The following is a 24,218-nucleotide window of genomic DNA, read 5'->3' on the forward strand; positions in this document are numbered from 1 at the left end:
TTCTCTAGTCAAGAGTCCCTAGGCCGATACCACGAAGATAGAGAAGGCAGAGACACCTTATAGCTCAGGGTTATCATGTACTAGTGATACCTTAGACAGTTTAGAAAGTGGAAGGACAGGGCATGTTCTAGGACCTGGCCTAGCAGATACTGTCTCACAGAGGTCAGTGCTGAACTCAACCTGGACTTGCCGCTGGAGTCAAAGACAGGACGCCTATGGTGAACTAGAATCTCCAGGGAGGTAATTCCTATTTTCATGTGGGGGGGGGCTGTTAAGTGGATTCAGCCAGAAAAGGTGTCCAGATATATCTGCAGGGGCTGGAGTGGAAAGCAAAAATAAGGGCAGTTCCTGCCTGCTTGGGGATGGCATCAATGAGGCAGTACCCATGGAAGGTAAGGGCAGGGCAGGTTGTGAAGTGTTCTGTGGTCAGTCAGAGCTTTATTCCTTTCAGGAGTGGGGACTAGGGAGAGTCAGGCAGCAGGAGAGGGAAGAGGAAGTGGAGTTTCCAAAGATGCTGGAGAATCTGGGGCAGGAGGGGATGCAGCCATTGATGTCAGTACACTCTCCCCACTCCCCAGGCCTGGGGAGATGGGAAGGAGGACAGGCAGGCCCAGTATGGGAAGGGTGAGTATAAGGCGGGGGGGGGGGGTATAGGGGGTGGGCTGGAATCTGAGGAGGGTGTCCTACTCCTGGAGCCCCTGATGTACTTCCCATGCCCTGGGTCAGGGAGGGGTCAGTTGAATGTCCAGTCAGGTGAATCTGCAAGACTGCATGGCGTTCTAGGGCATGCAGGTCCTTTGCCTCTGAGGTAGGTGTCGCAGAAGTAGGCTAGGTCTCTATAGCTGTAAGCAACTCTGGGAGATATGCCCATGGGCCATAGGTATGTCCTCAGCCTGCAGTTTGTCCCAGGATTGTTAGGATGGAGAAAACCACACAGATTTGTGTTTCCATCTCAGAGAATTTTTTCTTTAAAAAATTTTTAAATGTATGTTTATTTTTTTAACAGTGATAAATTATACTTTTATTTACTTTGTTGAGTCAGAGGGTTGTAAAAAATTATTGCTGAAGTAGGTATCAGGAAAACAGAAAGATGTTTTAGAAGTCCAGTTACCTTGGAGTTTATTTAAACTGAGAGAAAAACATCATAATGTTTTCATGTAATACATGTGTGGTTCTTTAAATAACAATCGTGACTAACAGAAAGATTGAAGGAATGCTGCACTTGTGAGCCATACAAAACACCAACATTTGGGGTTGTACATAATTTAATGTCTAAAAAAAATTTTTTTTAAAAATTCTGTTATGGTCAATACAGAGCGGCATGCCTTAGGTGGGCATAGGAATGCAGTTAATTTTTTTATTTTTAAAAATGTTTTATTTTTATGTTTGATTTTAGGTAGAGGGGAAGAAAGGGAGAAAGAGAGGGAAAGAAATATCAGTATGAGAGAAAAACATCAGTTGGCTGCCATCCGTACCTGGAACCTGCAACCCAGGCATGTGTCCCAACTGGGGAATTGAACCGGTGACCTTTCAGTTTGCCACACCAGCTGGAGCCATAGGAATACAGTTTAGAAAAGAAACAAAAAATCACACTGAAACTACTCAATTTCTTCAAAATCATTGAGTAAGAAAAGCAACATTGAACTGCCATGCTGATTCTACACAACTTCTATACAGTACCTTGACTTGAATCCAAGAGCAAAAGTTAGACTCTCTTCCTTTATTTTTGGTAAACAATTGCACTGCAAACTTAGATGACCTTTCCCCCTGGATTTTACCTAGGATCAGGCTTTAAATTTTGTTATTTAAAAGAGGACAGGTTTGGCACTTTTATTTTGATGTCACCAAATATTTCTTGAGATCTCAGGAAGAGTCACATTCTTTATAGCTGATATAGCATGGACTGGAGCTCCCACTAAGCCAGCCTCAGATTTCTCCAGTTAATTTTGTGCATCAATTTATGTAGCAATTTCATTCATTTTGGTCTCTAATACCATTTCCCTGCCACCATCTCTGCAAGAATATTGTGAACCTTGTTTACATGGAAGACTAAATCCAGTACACAGACATTTTCAAAACACTTTTCTAATGTTTACACACATACTTGAATTATATTTCCAATGCGACGTTCACTGTCTGAAAAATCCACACAGAAGACAAAATATAACATTGCTTAATATCTATAAATCAGTTTATTGTCAGTTTCTCCAATTAATATCCTCCTTCTAGGGAATTACAAACACTTTCATCTCTCTTGGGTACCAAATGAAATGTATCCCTGATGATTTGCTGTTGTGTATCTTCACTGCAAAGCTGGTAGAACTTGGGGAGTTGTGGCTTCCTATGGTTGCTGAAAATGAGGATCACCTTCATCATGGCTGAGATGGGCGGACCACCTGGGTGCTGGGTGCTGAGATCCAGGGCTGAAGACAGGCACTTAGCCTCACCTTGGGATCTCACCAGTGAGCCTTGCCCTCAGAGGATTTTTAAGTTCGCAGGGGACCACCAGAGAGCCAGAATAAAGGGTGCAGGTGTTGAGAGATCCACAGGGCCTTGGAGTAAGCCCTGGACTGGATATCCTGATTCCTGGGTTCTGGCCCAGTGCTTGCAGTGAGACTTGTGGAAAGTCACACTACTCGTCTGGGACTCAGTTTCCCCATGTGTAAAATGGTGAATTGGACTTGAATATACGTCAGAATCATGGGGGCCACTTAAAAGGGCTGCTCCATTTGGTGTTGGGTAGAGTCCTTAAGTCTGTATTTTTAGCAAGTCATCAGGGCAGTCCCATGAGGGTGCTGTGATCACCACATGAGAAATGCTGGACTAGGTGCCCCCACAGTCAGTCCAAATTGACCTCCTGAGGACCAACAGGCTGTGTGGGTCAGCAGGAGGTGCTGTGGGCAGTCAGCAAGTACAAGAACTAACAAGGGCACCTCTGGCAATGAAGGGACATGGACAAGGGTTTGAGCTTGTTCTTGAAAATGGATAGAATTTACAGGAACAATTCCTGTTTTTATCAACCTTAGTCAACACAGGGACCTCACCTGTCTAGCCATGACACCTTTCCCTACATAGTCCAACAGAATAACCTCTCCAATATCCTCTGTTGCCCTACCCTCCACAGCCATCATGACAGGGATAATATCCTTGATTCTTCTGTTTCTTCCTTCACCATGTCTGTTTATTCAGGAATTAATCTTGATCCTACCACCAGTTCTATCATTCAGGGAACACTCCTACTTCACTTGCATGTCTGTGTCTTAGCTTTGCCAACAGGGGGAACTCCTACTTCTGTTACAGCCCTTGCCCCACCTCTGCCAACAAAAAGGATTCTCATGTCCTCTGTTCATTGGTTAGGATTTCAGTTCAGCTATGTGATACAAAAAACCAAACAATAATGGAAATATATTTTTCTCTTACATAAAGGAGACCTAGAAGTAGGCCATGTTAGGTTGGCAGGGTGCCCTGGAGGCCAGGGACCAGGTTCCTTTAACACAGAATTGTGTTACTCAACCACCATGTAGCTTCAATTTCATGGTGTAATGTAGTTGCTAAAGCATCAGCCGTAACATCTGCTTTCTGGGCAGCAGGAAGGAAGAAGGACTGCTCCTCCCTTTAAAGACATTTTTTTGGGAAATCATATACACAGCCCTTCATTTACATCCCACTGATCAAAACTTAATCCTAAACTCATAATTGGCTATGCAGGAGGTTCAGAGGTGTGGTTTAGTTCTGGATGACTTTGTACTCATTTAAAATTTTGCTGTCCTAATACTAAGGAAGAAAGGAGAGAAGATACTGGGGCTAGCCATTGCCCGAGGCCACTGCCCCAGCCCTATCAAACAGGGTTGTTAACCTGTAGTTAGGAGCTTAAGCCAGGCAAGAGACTTTCCTCCCCTCTCCCTACACCTTCCTGTAATCCCTTCTGGAGATTGCCCTAACGTTTATACTTAACCCAAGTTACATCATTTTACATGATCCCTCCTTGGACTCATCTACACATCCCGTTTGTACCTTTTTGCACTTTTGCTAGTTTTTAGCATTTCACACAATTTTTAGCCTGTCTCTGGATAGTTTAATTGTATTTTCACAGTTCTGTTAAACATTTAACCAGTTTATAGTATTTCCCATGCAGTTTCATTGGACATCCTTCTGCTTATTCTCACCCCCTTTCTAGCAGGAGATAGGGTGGAGTGGGTTTCATATCTTGTGCTCTGACTGGATTATAGACATTGGTACCCTCCTGGGGCTGATTTCTGCCCACTAGCTATAATGGTTTTGAAAGGAGTGAAATGTATAATTTAATTCACCAGGAGTACATTTCGCCCCGTGTTACCATTTACCTGCCCAGGCATCAGAACCCTGGAGGAACTCAAGATCCTGGAGTATGACTCAGCTCCCACCTGACAAGGTCCTTGGTGTGCAGAACCACTGTCTGTGCAGATTCTGACTCCAGCCAACCCTAATGCTGGTTTTGGTTTAAATATTCGCAGTGCCTCTTGCATGACCTCTCAGGAACAGCTAGGTTGCACTGGGTACTATCTATGTTGGACACTCTGGGAGCTCCTGAAAATGTCTCCAGCTGCTTCTTCAGGTATCAGCCAGCCAATGAGGGCATTCCAAAGTAGAGAGTCCTTGGATGAACCTGGCTGTGATTCAAGGACAACAGGCATCACACACAGGAGGGGTGCAGAGGTGCGGGGGGTGGGGGGGCGTGGGCGGCGCTTGCCTAAGATTCCCCCACCTTGACTGGAGACAGTGCAGGCTGGCTACAAGGTTGGCCGCACGGCCAGCAGTCCTATGAACAGATGGAGTCCCAGGTCAATGTCCACATTACTGGGGACAGCAGAGCAGGCTGGTGAGTAGCCAGACCCAGTGTTACTTTCATATTAGCATTTACTGGGGGCTTGTTTGCCAGGCACTGGCCTGAACACTGCTAAAAATCATCACCCCAGTTATGGTGGGTCAGTTGGTTGGAGTGTCATCTTGTACACCAAAAATTTGCTGGTTTAGTTCCCGGTCAGGGCACATACCTAGGTTGTGGGTTCGATCCCTGGTTGGTGTGCACGAGGGAGGCAACCAATCAATGTTTTCTCTCTCACATTGATATTTCTCTCTTTCTCCCCCTTCCTCTCTCTCTAGAATCAATAAACATATCCTCAGGTGAGGATTAAAAAAAAAATCATTCCATTTAATTGCTGATTACAACATTCCAGGGGGCACACCCTATTATCCTTACAACTGAAGTCAGGAAATGGGAACTGAAACTTAGAGAGGTTCAACTTTTTGCTGACTGTTATCAGCTCCCAGCCTGGTAAGTTGGGGCCCTGGACTTCGGACGATAACTCTGACCTGCACTGATGATGATGTGCTACCGAGTCACTCACCTTTTCTGTGACTTCCAGAAAATGAGCTTCTAGAGTCCAAGAAAAGAAAGGGGGTGGGGCAGGTTCTTACATTAGTTTCCCAGGACAGCTTCCTACCTGCCTCCCACTCTCCCCTCCTCCCTTCCCCACTTCCATCCCTCTCTCTTTCCATTTTTCTCTCTTCCTTTCAGACCTCCGTCAAGGATCCTGCCTGTCAGATCTTCCAGCCGTCTTGGCCCATGGAAATAGATCTGGGTGCCAGGTGCCAGGTATGGCTCTAGCATTCTGAAGGGAGAAGGTAGGTGAAGAATACCCAACTCTGGGAAGAAGAAGGGCAGGTAATGGTTTCTTCACTTTTCAGGGACTTCTCCTCCTCTCCATCTGGGACCTCACACCTCCACCTCACTCCCATACTCTGATGGATCTCGTGACAGCAGGACTGGCCTAATTCAGCCAGGCCAGGGCCTGCGGGCATGAGGTCCCCAGCCTCCACCATGGTCAGAGGAGGTCGATGCCCACTGAGTCTCTCCATCCCATCCTGAACCCACAGGCCACTGCAGCGGCCCCTCAACTCCCAGCATTATCTCTCTGACTCAAGGGCCACTTCTAGAGCCTCTTCACTCCACCCAGACCATCCCCTTTCCTGGGGCTCCATGATTTTCAGGGATTGAGATTGTAGGGGAAAGGGCACCCCTCCCCCAGTTCCTTCTTTGTAGACTGGAGGGCTCTTGGAAAAGTGGGAAGAAGGGCCTGACTTCCTCAGGGACCCTGGGGTTCAAGGACAGTGGAAAGAATTTAAGTACTGAGGTGGAAGAATCTAAACGAAACAAAGCTCATTGATACAAAGAACAGGTTGGTGGTTGCCAAAGGTGAGAGGTGAAGAGTAGGCAAAATGGGTGAAGGTGGTCAACAGGTACAAACTTTTAGTTATAAGATAAGTAAGTGCTGTGGATATAATGTGCAACATGGTAACTAGTTAATAATACTGTATTGAAAGTTGCTAAGAGAGTAAATCTTAAAAGTTCTCATCACAAGGAAATAGTCTGTAACTATGTGAGGTCATGAACATTAACTAGATTTATTGTGGTAATCATTTCACAATATATACATATATTGAATTGTTATGTTGTATTATACACCTAAAACTAATGTAATGTATGTCAATTATATCACAATAAAAACAAAACAAACATACTATAGGACATTTAGATAAACAAAAAAGCATAGTGTCAATCCTGAAAGTATCTTTGCATACATTAAATATATAGTGCCCATGAGGATAGGGTAGAACAATTTGTGTTTTTTAAATATAAATTTGTGAATGCTCTTCGTATACTACAGATATTAACCCTTTATCTGTCATTCACATTACAAATAATTTTCCCCAATCTGTTTTATCTACTTTGTATTGTTTTAGCATATTTCTCTCACACACAAAAAGTTACTTTTTTATGTAGTAGGATATGTAAAATTTTATTTTTATAGCTTTTGGGTTTTGCATTTTGATTAAAGTAGTTTCCTCAACTTCTGTGTTATACACATAGTCTTCCAAAGTTTCCTCTACAATTTTTAGTTTTTATTCTCATCTCTTTGATTTAGTTTACTTTTTATTTTAATGTTGAAAGATCTAACTTTATTTTCTACTATGTGGACAGTCAGTTGTGTTTTTAAATAAACAATTCATTTGAATTAAATTCCTTCTTTGCTGTATATTCAGATAATTGGATTTATTTCTGGCTCTTCCATTGTTCCATGGATCTATTGTTTATTCTTATGGCAACCATGAAGTTTGGATGACAGTAGTTTTACAGTATATTTAAAGTATATGACAGGGCAAGCCTCACAATTATTTTTCTGTTTTCTGCTATATTCTTAGACAACATTCATCTACATGAATTTTAAGGTAATTGCATTCACTTAAAAATATTCATTACACAATGGAATACTATGTAGCAGAAAGAAAGAAGGAACTCCTGCCATTTGCAACAACATGGATGGAACTAGAGAGAATTATGCTTAGTGAAATAAGCCAAGCAAAGAAAGAAAAATACCATATGATATCACCTAATACAGGAAACTAAAGAACAACACAAACAAAGGAACTAAATAGAACAAAGAGCAGAATAGCAGTCAATAGGGGGGAGGGGAGAGGGAGAGAAGGGGGATAAGTAAGGGAAGGGTTTAATTAAAGAGCCTGTATGAAAGACTCATGGACATGGACAACGGGGAGGGATATGATTGTGGGAGAGGGGGTGGGTTGGGTGGGGGAGAGAAATTGGGGGAAAAGGGGACAACTGTAATTGAAAAACCAAAAAAAAAAAATTAAAAAAAAAAAAAATTCAACCTTGTTGTGATCTAAATTAAAGTTGCATTAAATGTGTACATTATTTTTAGGGAACTTGACATATTTTTGTTGTAAAAATCATTATACCCAAGAATTTGGTACATTTTCCCATTTGTTTAGATCTTGCTTTATAACCTTGAATAATAAAGCCTTATAGGATTTCTCATATGAAATATGTCCTTTTTTGTTAAATTTATTCCTAAGTATTTTTCTATTTGAGTTTCCATTGTGAATGGAGCCTTTCTTCCAATATCCATTTCTAGCTGGTTATTTTTAGAATGGAGAAAATTATTTTTATAATTTATCTAGCCACCTTATTAAAGTCTCTCATTAATATAGTAATCTTTTCCCCCACTAGCATTTTTGGATTTTATAATTATACAATTTCATCAGCAAGAAATTGGAGCATTTAATGTCTTTCTATTGTTTATGCCAAGTATTTATTTTATTTTTGCCTTAGTACATTAGCTAAAGCTCCCCAAACAATGTTGAAATAATAATGGCAATAGTGAGCATCCCTGTCTTGTTTTTTTATTTCAATGATATCTTGAGTATGATAGCCAAGATCTGGAAATAGCCCAAGTGCCCATCAGTAGATGAGTTAATAAAAAAGCTGTGGTAGACACACACAATGGAATACTATTCAGCCATAAAAAGGAAATCTTACCTTTTGTTACAGCATGGATGGACTTGGAGATTATTATGCTAAGTGAAATAAGCCAGGTGGTGAAAGACAGATACTATATGATCTCACTTATATATGGAATCTAATGAACAAAATAAACTGACAAAATAGAAACAGAGGCATGGATACATGGAACAGACTGACAGTTGTCAGAGGGGATGAAAGAAGGTAAAGGGATTAAGCAAAAAACAAAACAAAACACATGGACACAGACAACAGACAACAGTGTGGTGACAGCCAGAGGGAAAGGGGAGTCGGGGTAGGTGGAGGTGGACAAAGGGGGTGAAAATGGTGATGGAAAGATACTTTGCTTGGGGCAATGGGTGCACAATGCAGCGTGCAGATGTTTTGTTGAGTCATACACTTGGAACCTGTATGGTTTTGTGAACCAATGTCACCCCAATAAATTCAATATAAAGTAGCTTGAGTATTTGATTATTTAGAATGTGTTATATTACTGTCAATTCCCTTAACTTATTTTTTGAGAAATATATTATTCATAAAAAGTGTGGAAAATGCACACATGATTAAAGAATAATAATAATAATCCATGTTTCCACTACCCAACTTAGGAAATTGAACATCACATGCTTAGAAACCCCTGGATGCTTCTTACCATTTGTGGCACTGTTTGTGGGGGAGGGGTCTGAGAGAAAACAATGCCACTTGCTCAGTACTCGCCCCCTTTTCAGGCACTTCTCCCACTTCCCATGTCTGTCAAGTCCGTGAGCATCTTTGGATATGGGACTGGCACCTCTCTAGCTGTTGCTCTGGCTGTGGTTCCCAGAGTGGGTGGGTTTGAGGACATTCTAGGACTGTAGGGACCCTCTAAACAAATGGACTCTGCTGAGAGACTGGCAGTTTCTTCCTTCACCCAAACCCCCACTGGTTTTCACAGTCGGAAACAATGTGGCTTTCTTTTCTCTGGCACTGGAACCATGGGCTTCTCGGTCTGGTCTGGTTTTGGGAGCAGTCCCCAAGTATCCTGGGTCTTGGTTGTATGCAGACAGCCTACAGAAAAGCAAGGCTGGACCTTAACATAGGGGTGGGGCTTGCTTGGACAGCAGAAAAAGACTCCAGCAGTCTTATCTTGACCATCTTCTTCCTAAGTTAAGTGCGGCTTCCCAGACCATTGACTCAGCTCAGAGTGCAAAGGTATAACCTTCCTCTTCTCCTTATGGGAAGGTGTTCAAATGACTGTAATCGTCGGCAGCCGTCCGTCTCGAGAGACGATGGTGTAGCTTCTTAAGAGTCTATCTGCACCGCCGAGAATGGCTGTGCAGTCCGACTCGGGAGTGACACGGTATCTGTCTCCTCGCGTGTTGAATCGACATCTTGCGATGACGCTGGAGTGTCCTCTCCAGTGAAGCTGAAGCTACAGAGCCTGGGCAGGGTGATATGGAGGGTCTGCTGTTGCCCATGCAGCAGACCCCCCCTCTCTTCGCAGCTGAAGGATCCAAGGGAAAGACTGAGTCAATACAGCTTGGCTTCAGGTGCGCCGCAGGAGTTGCCGGTGTTGACCACAACGTCAAACCGCCTTAGGGACTCCGGCTCCGGATTTTCTGTCGGGGTTTACTCCCTTAGCCTTTCCCCTGAAGAGGTATGCCGCAAGGCAGTGGAGGTTTTTTGGAGTCAGAGTTTTCCTTCTCTGATGTGCCCTGACTGGAAGATCGAACCAGCGACACTTAGCTCGCAGGCCGACGCTCAATCCACTGAGCCAAACCAGCCAGGGACCAAATGACTGTAATACCTGTCACTAAATGATAATAAAGTGCCACAGAAGAGATACCAGTAGTAAACACCATTAAACTTCAGGGGTGGGAGAAGTCATTTCCTTATCATGCATGGGTTCTTGGTAGGAGGAAAGAAAGAGCAAAGCAGTAAATGATGAGTGGGATTTTCACAGGGAGAAAGAAAGAGAAAGGGAGATGGAGGAGGGCATTCCTGGGTAGGAAATAGCTCAGGTAAAGGCTAAGAAGTAGGAAAGTCTGAGGCAAAGAGGTCTGTTGATTGGAGCAAAAAGAAGTTTGTGCAGCAGAGGGAAATGAAATTGAAATGGTAGGTAGGAAGGAATCAGGGAGCCTCAAGTTGGATCAGGATCCGTCTCTCCAGAAGCCTGCTATCCCATACAAAAGGGGCCCATTCCTGTCTGTGTCCCCAGCACAGGAGCTCATACTTTGTGTTTGTTTACCGCACCTCGGTCAGTTCTGGTGCTTGACCACGTAGCCCTAGTTCCACAGAGACTCCTCTGAAAACAACACAATTTTTCAAAAACAAGTATTTTAATGCTTCACAAACTGGTCAAACGTGTTAAGAACTCAAAGTGGAGGACCCCAAGAATGACGAGGACCCCAAGAATGGCCTGGCCACCTGTCAGCTCCCTCTCCTGGGCTGCACCTGTGGTTTTGCTGTCTTGGTCTGTGTGCCACCCCATCAGGACGCTTTATCTTTTCATTCATTTGTCTGCTTCGTCCAGCTTGACCACCCAAGGTTATTGTAGCTTTGTGATAAGTTTGGGAATCAGGAAGTTTAAATCCTTCAGTTCTGTCCTTCATTTTCACAATTGATTTGGCTACTCAGAATTCTTTGAGATTCCACATGAATTTTAGCAAATTCTTGGATATGATACCAAAGTTCTTTTATTTTAAGCACTTTGAATGTAACAAACTACTGTTTTCTGGCTTCCAAAGTTTCTGATAATAAATCTGTTAGTAATATTTTCTTTTTTTAGGGTTGGAGGAACTAGTTCTTTATTTTAAAAATATTTATATCAAAATAGTTGCACTGTGGGTTTCTCTTTCTCCCAATTTGGCTCCCAAAGAGACCACATCAAAGAAGAGTACATTTTAAGCCAATAAGCTGCAGGATGAGCACCTAACAGACCTCACAGAACCTCACCAAAGTGGGGGTACTGGGTAAGGAAAGAAATTTTTAAAGATCAGCACTCTGACAGCCCAGACTACAGAGAGTTTTCACAGCCAGATGGGGTGGTCAGTGCACCCCAACCCCAAAGAAGCAGTTTCAAAATAATATAACATTTTAAAACAGTTTTGTACATAAGTCATTCAAGATTTCTCCAGCACTAACTGCTATAATGCACAATGAGATGGCACTTTTAGAGACAGCAGCTTCAGATCCAGAAAAGGGTGATGAATTTCATGTGGCTAAATCAGTGGTAAAAACCTAGTTTTCTTTCTTTCAAGGAGGCATGAGAGCAAATAACTGGTTATTTCAACATAGGGGGCATATGATCTATTTTGTGAACCATTGAGAAGGGGGTAGAGATGGGACCAGGGTTTGGTCTCAGAGAGTTCTCACCATTTTGATTTGTTTGGTCATTTCTGATTAAAAAAAAAAAAAAAAGTCCCAAAATACCTTAAAGCTGAAACCTGAACATCACTTAAAAATTTTTTAAAAATTTTTGCTGACTCCTCCTGGAATCACCTTTCTGGTTTGGCTGGCACTCTGCACAAAGCAATGATTCCCCATAGTGGAGTGTTTCTTTCTCTGGGCTCTGTTTGGCGCTCAGTAAGGCAGGCCCATACCTTTTCCCCTCCTCTACGGAGAGAGCCATATGGATTAGGTTGAAAAATTACCTTCTTCTTCTTCTTCTTTTTTTTAATTAGTCAGTTACAGTTGTTCAAAATTTACCCCTGTTGCTCTCCCCAGCCTGGCCCTCCCACAGTCAATCCCCAACCTGCTGTCCATGTCCATGTGTCCTTTATACTTGTTCCTTGACTAGGGCCTTCCCCTTCTTTTCTTCTTTCTCCCCCTTCCCACTCCCCTCTGGTCACTGTCAGTTTGTTCTCTGTTTCCATGTCTCTGGCTCTATTTTGTTTGTTTTGTTTTGTTCATCAGGCCCTACCTATAGGTGAGATCAATAACCTTCTAAAAGTGAGGAAGGGATTAGATTGCTGCTTGAGAACTGTGGAATCATCTGGAATGTTTTATAAATGGTTGCTATAACAACAACAACAGAAAAGGTAATTACAAAATGTGTACATTACAACATGCTTTTAAAGGCACTTTGCATTGTGCTCACATTCCCTTAAATGTTGCTTCCAAGGTGCTCAACCTCTATCCTAACCAGAATCTCTGGGGAGAGGCAGAGACAGTTTGGTGAAAAAGACTTTGGGGGAAGGGGGGAGGGAGGAAGAAGAAGGAGGAAGCAACCTTCCAGTTAAAGATCAGCCCTCAGTTTTCAAGGTCAGCTTCTGGCAGGTGGGCCTCAGGCAGAGTCAGGGTCAGAGGGAGAAGCAGCAGCAGGGCGGGACTGGGGTGCTGTACATCTCATTCAGGTCAAGCAGAGTCTGGTCCAGCATCCTCGGTGAACAGAGCTGTTCCTCTTTGGTGCATTTCAGTTTATCTTCCAAATCATCCATTGTCTGTTCCAGCTTGGCTACCGAGCTCTCAGCAAACTCAGCGTGGATCTCTGCCTCCTTGAGTTTAACAGTAAGAATCTTTATCTCTTCCTCATACCTGTCTTCTCCTTGAGAGTCTGATCTGCTCATACATCTCTCAGCAACAGGATTCTGCCAGCTCAGCTCGTTCCTCTGTGTGTTCCAGGTCCCACTCAATAATCAGCAACTTACGAGTCACCTCTTCATACTTCCTATTTGCCTCTTCTGCAACGTACTTAGCTTCTTTGAATTGGATTTCCTGGAGTTCCATCTTCATCTTTTAAAGCTCAGTTTTCAATAACCTTCATACCTCTCTCACTCTCGTCAGCAGCTTTCTCAGCTTCCTCCAGCTTTTGCAGGGCAGTGGCCAGGCGCTCCTGAGCACAGTCCAGCTCCTCCTAACCAGTTGGAGCCTATGGTTCAAGGAAACCACCTCAGTCTTAGCCTGTTCCTGGGCCCATCTTTCTCCCTCCACTTCCTCTGCATCATTGACCTACTGCTGCAGTAGTCCCTATACAGACAGGCAAGATGACGGACACAACCTCTTATGCTACATCTACCTAGAAAATCACACTTAGTCCCACCAGTGATGTTTATACAGAGTCTGTCATGACAGAGATAATTTGTATTCCCCCAGTGACATCTTACTCAGTTCCACAAATACAGTCAATTCGACTGACATCCATCACCTCTACTCCAGTGACCACTAGTACCTTGACATTGACCACCAGCGTGCTTCTGTTTTCTATGCCTGTTTCAGCCACGCAGCCAGGGTCCGTTTTCACCACAAACATTAACTCCGTGTCCACCTTGATTACTACACACTCTACTACCCAGGCCATCGCCCACCCCTACATCTCCCTCTAGTACTGTCACCATGGCCATGACTGAAATCACCACTTCCGCTGACACTTCAACCCCTGCCACTTCGATCACAGCAACCTCACTTATCCCTGCACTGTGGCAACATCCCTGACTGCTTCCACCAGCAGGGAAACAACACCCACTCTGACTGTGACTCAAACTATTCCAGGCATCAGGACTTCACAGGGCTTCTCCACTGGAAGCACACCCACATCCACAGTACCCCATCTGCCCCTACCTCTGGCACCATGCAGACATCCACAGCCAGAACCCTGTCTTCCATTAGTACTGAAAGCCCTACCACCACCTCAGCACAGATCATTTTCACACGCCAACCACAGCTGAACTCACCTTGACACTCACCTCGTCCAGTAGGTTGGCAACCCCCGCAGATACCATCACATCATCCCCCACCACACACAATACAGAAACAACATCCAGCAACACCCCAACCTCTGCCATGAAGCCTATAGGTGATTCTACACCATTCAAAACTTCGTGTAAATTTTCAAGGATTTTTTTCATACCCTCTCCTCTTATAGTGAGTACGTCTACAAATGCAGTGCTATTTCTTTTAGTATCATTATCTCTTCTTCAATACCCAAAATAACAATTTTCTTTTCTGTCTCTTCCACCAGTGATATTTCAATGCTCACTACTATCCCTAAAATTTCTCCCAATTCCTCACATCCCATCACTAACATAAATACAGGTTCTTCAGTCACGGCTTCTCCTACCTCTTCATCTGAAACTACAAGAATTTCTTCAACCATGTTTTCTCCAATAATCTCTTCTATTGTAACAGCTTTCACTGTTTTTATTATCCCTGCTACCCCATGTCCAGAATATATATCCATTACAATAGTGTCTACTTCTCCCATTCCCACCACTCCATGTATAGAAATTGAAACAATTAGTAAAATTACTTTTACACCCACTATCCCATTATTAATCTTTACCTCTACTATCCCTCCTAGTTCCACCAGCATGACAACAGTGTTCCCTACACATACAGACACTTCTACTTCAGATCTGGAAACTGACCCACTGTCAGGGTCCCCTTGGGAAAGTATTGAGACTTGGAGCCCCGCACAGGCTAGGCAAAGGAAATGAAACCTGTAAGACTTGACCAGAAAACTGGGAAAGCTGGGTGCATACGTGCCTCAATGCTATAGCCAGTGGGCCCCAGTGGGAATCTGGCCACGAGAAAATGCTTTATGTCCTTTGAAGCTTTCCCTGTTCTTTTACCTCGCTTGATCACTTTGTTGTACCAGCAGCAGAGGTCTTAACTTTAACTCAAAATGAACTTACCCTCCCTATTTTATGGCCATCTGAAGTCTTTGTGTCCAACATACCCTAACCTGAGGGAGATCTCAATGTTCCTTCAATTATTATTCTTGAACAATATCTGTTTTCTGTAATCGGCACTGTTCAACATTGATGAGATTTATGTGCATGCTATATGCCCTTAACCTTACTGCACTCAATAAAAGACCTCAGAGGAAGGCAATTGAGGCATTTGTCTCTCAGACATTTGCCGGCCTTCTCTCCCCTACCACAAGCTGCCTGGGAAGTCTTCATTTCATCTGAGATACCAGGGGATCTCTGTGGGTTGGGGGTTCCCAACACCTCACCAACATCATAACTGATGCTCCTAGTTCTGTCAGCCCTGGGACTGTCCCCGTTAACAGTTTTGACAAGCACACGAAGACCCACCAGTGGTACCTGGATGAGCACCTACTCTGTAACCACCTCACATGTGTCTGGCTTCACTATTCTCTCACTGACCATGAAACCAAGAAGCAGCTTTCCAACCATCATGATGACATCAAACAAGTTGACACACACCAGCCCAACCACCACCAGGACTCCAGGGACCTTGGTGGTCACCACTCAGACTTCTACCACCTTTACATCACCCAGAACAACTCTGGCCACTACTCAGATGACCACACAGTCTAGATTGACCACCACCCCAGGCTGGACCTCCTTCCTCCTGTACTAAATTCCTATGTCTTCAAAGTCTGGCTCTATCCTGAACTTTACTTTCTTCCTGTGCTGCCCAGGCCCCTGTGACAATAGTGGCACCTGGATACAGGGCCACTGCTTCTGCCCCTCAGGGTTCTCTGGGAACCACTGTGAGCTCCAGGAGATCAGGTGCCAGACAGAGGTCAATGGGATGGCCTCAAATGCCACCACCACAGTACCTTCTATGGCTCCCCCTGAGAGTTTGCTGTGAAACAGGTAGAACTGAGTGGGTTGCCATAGTTCTATCCTATGCACTTTCTCCAGGGAGGTGCCCATGACTGCTCTTGGGCCCAGCTCTGTGGTTGGCCTGGAGCCAGCAATCTCTTTATCCCTGCCTTATCTCCCAAGCCTTCTCCTATCCCATCTCCTGGTCCAGGAAGTGGCTGAGACCACAGTCCTTCCGGGGCCCTCTCCCAGTCTGGGTTGCTCAGAGCTGTATTTGTTTCCAGTTGCTTTTGTAAGAAACTACCACAAACTTAGTGGCTGAAACAACACAAATTTCTTAACTTACAGTTCTGTAGATTAAAAGTCCTATGTGGACCTTACTGGGTTAAAACTAAGGTTTCAGCAGGGCTTCATTCCTTTTCAAAGAATCTATTTCTCCGCCCTTTCTAGCTTCTGGAGCCTCCCATACTGTTTGTCTCAAGGCCCCCTCTCTCCATATTCAAAGCCAGAAATGTTGCATCTGTGACTTTTTTTCATACTCACATCTTCCTCTGACTGATTCAGACTCTTCCTGCTCCCTCTTCCACTATTAAGGACCTTGTGATTATATTGAGCCCACCTGGATAATTTATGTTGATTTCCACATATTAAAGTCAACTGATTAGTAACCTTAATTACAACTGTAACTTTGATTCTTCCTTGCCATGTAACATAACATATTCATAGGTCCTGGGAATTAGGACATAGGCATCTTTGGGAGCCATTATTCTGTGTCCCCCTGGGGCAGACAAGGGAGAGAACACAGGCCTGACTTCTGTGCATCCTGACTTCATTCTTTCCCCCATCTCAGGACAACTCATCCCAGAATTCCTACATCTCTCCCTCCTGCTATTCAGTCAGTCCTTAGGGAACATGGAGGGGGCCATGGCAGGAACCTCTGGGTTGGGGTTGGTGGTGGTGATGTCAGATAGGAGTGGATTGTGGAGTGATCAGAACAGAGCATGACGTGTGCAGAAATGGTGGATGCTGAAATGGGCATGGAGGTGCCTGTCCAACAGGAATTCGCCCCAGAGCTCAATGACAACACTTCTGAGGCTTACATGGATTTCAGCAGCACCTTCAAGAATCAGGTGAGGGGAAATGGGAGGGAACTCAAGGGTCCTCACCTGGAGCTGAGCTTGGCCTCCTGGGTGACCTTAGGTCTGGAGGTTTAGATGTGAGCCCAGGGATCCTTGGCATTTCAGATGAAGAATGTCTACCAAAATGTGGAGGGGTTCAAGGATGTGGAGATTCTATCCCTGAGGTAAGAGATGCTTCTGGGGCCATGGAGACAGTGTTAGGTGGGGGGAGTGGGTGCAAAGAAAGGCTGGAGAAGCCATCCTTTAGTTTTGTAAATCATCAGATTTTATAAAGAGAAAGGATAAAGAGAGTACGCAAGGGAATCACTCCATGGGGGACTCATTAAAAAAAAAAAATCCTTACCCAAAGATGTTTATTAATTTTAGAGAGAGAGGAGTGTGGGGAGATAGAGACAAACATCAATGTGAGAGAGAAACATTGATTGGTTGCCTCTGGTAGGTACCCTAACTGGGGATCAAACCCACAACATTTTGGTGTATGGGACAATGCTCCAACTAACTGAGCCACCTGGTGAGGGCCACGGGGGATTTTAGAGATCATTTTCTGGGGTAATTTTTTCTGCAAGAGGGGAAATACTGCCAATTTTTAAGTGCATTGTAAGGGGGGAGATTGCATGGGACATGCGGCGCGGTGGTGCATGTGGGCTGGTGGGAAGCCTGGTGTCTGGACTGTAGCTGGTCTCTCTCTGGCTGGCACCTGGTCTGCTGGGTGGGTCAGCATAAGTGAGGCAGAGAGCCCAGGATGGCCTGGTTTGGTAATGGCTTGAAGCAATGCAAGAGAATGGCAATCATTCCTTGTTCTACCTTCCCAGACTGACCACCTCAGGGATGCTGGCAGCTCCTTCTGAACATAACGTGTCTGAAATTCCAGCTCATTGCCTCTGCCCCTCTTCTTCCCAACAATACCTGTGTACCCATGGTTGGTCCTGAAAGTGTCCTACTAAGGATCTACGTGTCCCACTCCTGGGAACATATTAAGGCCCCCTGGTCCCCTCGACCCCCTCAGGAAGGGCAGCATGGTGGCAGACTATCTGGTCCCGTTGTAGTCGCCCTTCAGTGTCTAGCTGGAGAATGAGTGTGAGAAGGTGAAGACATCCCTGAAGGGGGAGCTCCAGAATGCCAGCCAGGACCAGGACAGCTGCCAGAATAACCAGAGTGAGTTGAGGCTGGAGGGATGGGTCAACATCAGTATCACCACCTCAGCCTGCTCCAGTTCAGACAGGGGTCTCCTGGGTTCAGGTGTCAACCTTGTGATACCTCCAGCAGGTTTTGAGGAGGGACACAGGTCCACAGTCAACTGGGTCAAGAATGGAACTAAGGAGGAACTTGCCAGAACCTGGGCGCTGGAGAAGAGACCCTGTGTCCGTTCTCAAGGTTTCCAGGATGGCTGAGGACCCCTGATTAATCATGGGGGATGAGGGAGGCCAAAGTAGCCTTCCCTTGCAGCCCACCATGCATCCCACTCACTGACAGAGCCCTTGTTGCCCTTCCCCGTGCTCACCCTGCTTCCCTGGCCGGCCCTGAGCTCTCCACCCTTCCCACCCAGTTCCACCTGTGCCCGTGTCCCCCCAGCCCTGTGTTTTAAGCCTGACTCCATCAAGGTGAACAACATCAGGATGGAGCTGACCCTGGAAAGTGAGGGAAGAACAAATGGCTGAGTGGCCCCAGGAGGCCATGACTCCTCTCACCAGGGACATCTTCCCATTGAAATTCTCTGGGGAGGATGGGAGGACATTTTGGGGAGGCATGTGAGGTGGCCCTTCTGTACTGCCCTTTCTGGGGAAGCAAGGAAGGTGAAGAGAGGGTGAGGATCCTGAGGGCCTGCCCTCCCCTCATCTAATCCCAAGGTCTACCCGACGATACCCCACTCTTGGAAATGTAGTCCTGACATCCATTTTCAGAATCACTATAACCAGGACCCAGAGTTGAGTGGATGAGGTCCCTGTCTGTCTCCACCCACCCCCACCCCTGGCCCAGCCACCTGTCTGTGCTCTGCAAGCCAGAGTTATGAAAATTTCTACTTTCCCTTCGTGGAGGAGAACCGACTTCGCTGCGTCACCAAATGCACGTCGGGAGTGGATGGCGTCATCGACTGTAACCAGGGCCAGTGCCTTCTAGAGAAGAGTGGCCCTCTTGGGGTGGAGGCCTGCCCATATGCAAGAGTCCTGCTCACAGCCCGCAGGGCCTACCAGTCAGCCCAGCCCCACCAGACCCCCCCAACCCCCACCCCAGTCCCTCTATTCGCCTTAGGGTGGAGTCTCGCCCACCTGCTACCTTGCGCAGGGTGCAGGTGCTGTATGACCCTGTGACCCTGCCAGGGAGGTGGTGAGGGTCTGTGACCTCTGGCCCCCTCCTCCAGCTACTTCTCCATGGACAAGCACTGGGTCCTGGACTCGGGCTGCGAGGCCTCAGTCGCCTGGAAGGCGTTGGTTGGGAGCCTATTGGGGGTGCGACCCTGCTGCTGCTGCTTCCGTTCCTAGTGGCATTCGGTGTCTTCGTGGTGGCCCCACCCCCACTCCCTGGAGGAGGCGCGCCCAAGGTGGAGGCTGGTGAGTGCTCTGGGGGTGGGGATAAGGGTGGCAAAGGGGTTTCAGATGGGGCAGCCCCTCCCTGACCGCATGCGCCCTGATTCAGGTCCTGGGATTATGACAGGAAATGGTTGGAGATGTGGGATGAGGACATTTGTGGGGACTTTTACAAACTTAGACTTCCAGGGCATCAGGACAGGTGAATCTTGCCCCCTGGAGGAGGGAGCAGGGGCTTCCCTGGGCACCACCGTGGCCTGGACAGGACCCGAAGCTCTCCTTGCCCAGGACCAACACTCACCTCTGGGTAGGGAGCTTACCTGGCTGCTTATCCAGTCCTTCCTATGGAAGATCCGATGTCCTGCATAGGCCACCCCAGCAGGGCAGACACGGGCACAGGAGGCTCCTGAACCCTGCCTAACCCGCATCCTTCCCTGCCCCTGCTTTTCCCTTCCTCTTGTCTCTCTCTCTAGTCAAGAAGGAAAACTCCCATGTGGCCTTGGAGAATGTGCACACCAATATGAGGGTGCGGGGGCAAAGAGCGGATGGGTGGTAAGGAGCTCCCCCAGGTCTGGCTCCCTTGCCCTACCCCCACAGGGCAGGGAGCTGAGCTGGGACCAGGAGGCAGAGACCCCCCAGCCAGCCTGAGCATGGTGGCTCCCTGTTCTCACTCCCTCTCTCACACACTCTGCTGCAGGTACACACCCAGAGACCTGAGGTGGCCTTGTGCTCGCTGTGAGCCCTGCACTGCCCCTCCACACTGTCCCAGACAGCAGGAAGGAACCACCTACACTGCGTCTGTTTCAAGAGATGGTCCGGGTCTCATGCAGCTCAGTGTCCTGGTTTCCTTGGGGAAAGTCAGAACGTCCTCTGACGCCTGTCCTCCCACCTTGGGTGAAACCTATCTGGAGACTAAGGTCAGATCCAGGCTCCACTGTTGGACATTGGGCAGGTCACTAACTTCTCTGACCCTGTAAAATTAGTATAGCATACTTGTTCTGATATCTTGTACAGTTTTTATGAAAACCAGAAATGCTCAGCCAGCTCTCTGTCCCAGTACACCTTCCTGTGTCAGCCCCCATGCTTAGATGGCTTCTCTCAGATCCTCAGTCCCCACATCCTAGGCTGAGTCTCAGGCCTTAGTCTCTATTTTCCTGTGAGTGTTCCTACTGCCTTTTCCTCACCTGATACCTGTACCCAGCCTAAAGTCCATCCCAACCTCCTTCCTTCCTTATATAACTTCCTGCCCTACCCTTTGTTCCCATATCTTAAATCCTTTCCCCCTCCGAACCCACTTCTTAAATCACTCCTCCCCCACATCTCGGCCCCCAGCTCTAATATCCTCCAGTATCCATACTCTCCCCTTTCCCATCCTTGTAACTTCCACCTTAAGTCCTTACTCTCCGTCCCAGTGCCCCAGTCTTATACCTTTCTTCCTCCCCCATACCCCTGTCCTTAGTTACGTCCAGATGTCCTTGTCATCTTAGGGCCCTGCAGTGGTATTGCCCAGGCTCTGGCCCCCCATTCTGATGTTCCATCTCCTTTCTCTCCCCTCTAAAGATCTTGGATCCCCATGGGTAGGGGATTGGGATGTGGGTTTTGCCAAGTCCTCAAGAGTGAGGGGAAGTGGGGCCCTGAAGGGGAAAAGTCCCCTCAACCCCCTCCTCCTCATTTCCCTCATTCTCCCTCCTCTCCTTTACTGCCTCACCCCCCTTCTGCACCCTTCCCAGCTCCTCCTCTTTGCCCTCTTCCTGCTCCCACCCCTGCCCCTGCAGTAACCTCTGAGCCCAGAAGCCCCCAGCCTCCTGAGCAGGAAGGTCTCTTTTGGGGCAGGATGTCTGCAAGTCTCCAATTCTCCCATGGAGTACAGCGTAACATTTATTGTCAAAGAAGCTGCTCTGCGTCTTTCTCCTTCTCATCCAAGTGGGGCCTCCACTTGGTTGGGGAACAAGGACATCTGGAGGAGATGTTGTAGGAGAACCTGGGAAACCAACTTTCTCCCAGTGAGGAAGGAAGGGGTCCTTCATAGGGAACATAGGGATTGGGGGGCCCATTGTCTTAAGGAGTGGGAAACCTTCCCGTCAGCAGCACATGGGAGCCTGTTGGGTTTGCTATCTGTAGCCTTCCCTTCTTGACATCAGGAGCTTAGGGCTGAGTCAGGGAGGTGGGTAGTTCAGACTGGGTGAGCTGCTTTTTGTGCTGATGGGTAAGCTGTATCTCTTGAGCCTTGAGACTCCCTAACCTTGGGTGGCAGGTACATTCACACCACGACCTGCCATGCCTAGGGTTTGGGCCCTTCTCTTCCCCTGATTGTGGGTAGCCAGGCCTGTTGGACTGGAGCGGAGGGTGGTCGGAGCTGACAGTGTGAGGTTCTTTGGGTGAAGGTTTGGGAAAGGTTCCTGGGACCTTTTCCCAGGACAATCAAGGGTGGAGACCTGGATCATAAAGCCTCAGGTGTGAACGGAGCCCCACCCAGGAGAACGGCTGGTGGTCAGAGGCTCTGGGGAAGGTTGGCACTACTTTGAAAGGGACCAGCTAGAGGTGGATGCTGGGAAAGGAAGCCTGGAGGAAAGAGGGGCCTCTCAGGTGTTGGGGGGAAGGAGTTTTCACTCAGCCTGGCCTGTTGCTGGCTGCTCCTTCCAGGGTTTGTCGCCCCTCCCTCCACAGTCATCTCTGCCTGGCATTTCTTGGCTCCTGCCTCTTGGTAATCATTACACACTCACAGCTCTGGCTTCCTGTCCCTCCTTCTGGCCCTGCCCAACCTGTGACTCTGGGTTCCTGGCAAGATCATGGCACTGGGGCATAGGCTCTCTCCAAGGGCAGAGGGTTGATAGGCTGTTTTTTATCCAACTCTTTGTAATCAGTAGGCACCACCCATCCAGCTCCATCACTGCACCCCCACCCTGGACCAGGCACTGTCTTTCCCCAACGCAAAGGTCCCCAGGGTTCTTTTGATGAGTGACCTCTCCTTGGGAGGTGCTCATTTCTTGGTCCCTCCCGACATGCAAGGATCCTGAAGCCAGGGCCCTGCTCTCTAGGAGATGTTGGGGGTTTGTATCTTGCCACTGGCCCTCTGGCTCTGAGCACTCACCACTGCCATGACACCTGGTGAGTGAGACCTGGCCTGGCCCAGAGCTCCCTGGTGGTCCAGGCAGGGCTGCAGCAGGTGGCTGGCCTCCCTACCTCTTAGCTCTGTCCCTTTGCAGGGCATGGGGCTCCCAAAGGGCTGGACACAAGCCATGACCTCACCCTTCCTTTGTGAGTGCTAAAGTCACCCCGAGACCTGTGGGTACAGAGGAAGGGGTGTGGCCTGTGGTTGTACAGTTGATGGCCAGCATCAAGCCCCTGGCCCAGGGGCTGGGTGGGGGCTGAAAGCTACCCCCTCTGCTCTCTAGGCCTCCCCTGGGAGAATAGGGACATTTTCTTTACCTAGACAGTAGTCTATGCCTTCCTCATCCTGGGGGCTTCTTCTGCCCAGAGGGCCAAGTCTTTCTGACCTCACAGAGGCACTCACTGTACAGGCTGCCAGCCCTGACTGGGAAGGGAAGAAGTCCATGGGCATCTGGCAGCTTCCCTGCTTGCTTGGGTAGAGCCTCAGGGGCCCCTGGGAAAGCCCCCTCTAATTAGAAATGGCTGAAAGGCTGAGGGGGAGATAGGCTCTGGGGTCCTTGTTGAATCTTGTCAGGGCCATTCTTCTGGGAAGCAGCTGATTACAAGCTGATTTCCAATGGATTCTCTCATACAGCGTAGATTCTCTTGATTCCCCCAAGACAGGGAAGACCTCTGGGGAAGGGGTGGGCAGGGCAGGCACTGGGGCCAGGGGCAATGGGGAGTGGAGCCCTGGGCCCCAGGTAGAAGAGGAGCTCCTGAGTTGAAGTACCTGCAGGGTGTGTGTGGAGGGATGGCCTCTGCAGGTGGGAACGTAGGCCCTTAGAGTTCAGCTCAGCCTGCCATGCCCTGACACACCTTATTTTCCCTTACCCAGACATGCTGAGGGGCAGTGGCTCAGGCCAAGAGGAGCTAAGGGGAGAAGAGCAAGGGCTGTGGGTGTAAAGTGTGTGGATTTAGGGACATTATAAAAATACATTAATTACAGCTATATTAGCTTTAAGGTAATTAACAGAGAGTAGGCAGCTATGGTGAGGCAGGGTGGGGGGGCGGTTAACCTTAGGAGAGGTCCTACCTACCCTGACTCCTTGGGAAGACTCTGGTCCCCTCTCTGGCCAAGTTATCTGAGAAGAGGGATGGTGGTGGTGATGATGATGATGGTGAAGGGGCCAACAGTCAGCAAGTGTGCAGCATGTGTGTGTTCAGCCATGAGTTAAGTAAGAGGCAGCCACCCTCAGAAGTAAAGGCTTCTGTTCCTAAGGCACTGACACATGTGAATCCATTAGCATGCAAAAGAGTAAAAAAAACATCTCTCTATGAGAAGTGCAGAGAGCTGTCAGGGGTCGGGAGGTCGGGCAAACAGGGTCATTCCAAGGGGACTTCAAAAAGTCTGATGATACCTGGAAGCCACCTGCCCCAACTCACAGAGGGCTCTGCTATTTACAAAGCCATTTCAGAGCTTGTATGACTTTCACAAGGAAAACTGTGTAAGGACATGAAGGCAGACAGGAAATTAGGCTCAGAGAGGGTGAGTGACCTACCCAGGGCCACACAGCAAATAATTAGCATGCCGTTACACATTTAACACTACGTT

The 24,218-nt window shown here is 47.3% G+C and overlaps 1 protein-coding gene and 2 pseudogenes across 1 annotated transcript in view; 1 reads left to right on the plus strand and 2 right to left on the minus strand.

The window, feature by feature from the left end:
* Positions 1-1,801: 1,801 nt before the first annotated feature.
* On the minus strand, positions 1,802-2,376 carry LOC150009026 (AP-3 complex subunit sigma-1-like; annotated as a pseudogene).
* A 10,263-nt stretch (positions 2,377-12,639) lies between these two features.
* Positions 12,640-13,637, minus strand: LOC150009027 (tropomyosin-like; annotated as a pseudogene).
* Positions 13,638-13,907: 270 nt separating this feature from the next.
* Positions 13,908-24,218, plus strand: part of MUC3A (mucin 3A, cell surface associated) — a 29,311-nt gene continuing 19,000 nt past the window's right edge. Inside the window, 11 exon segments of the mRNA XM_090279337.1 lie at positions 13,908-13,944; positions 15,351-15,641; positions 15,726-15,824; positions 15,827-15,913; positions 16,867-16,982; positions 17,097-17,155; positions 17,998-18,146; positions 18,564-18,626; positions 18,969-19,129; positions 19,351-19,540; positions 19,990-20,068. Of these exon segments, the coding sequence (XP_090135463.1) occupies positions 13,908-13,944; positions 15,351-15,641; positions 15,726-15,824; positions 15,827-15,913; positions 16,867-16,982; positions 17,097-17,155; positions 17,998-18,146; positions 18,564-18,626; positions 18,969-19,129; positions 19,351-19,540; positions 19,990-20,068 (1,331 nt within the window).

Source organism: Furipterus horrens, unplaced genomic scaffold (genome assembly GCF_987537825.1).
Source record: "Furipterus horrens unplaced genomic scaffold, mFurHor1.1.pri manual_scaffold_5, whole genome shotgun sequence".
Taxonomy (NCBI): domain Eukaryota; kingdom Metazoa; phylum Chordata; class Mammalia; order Chiroptera; family Furipteridae; genus Furipterus; species Furipterus horrens.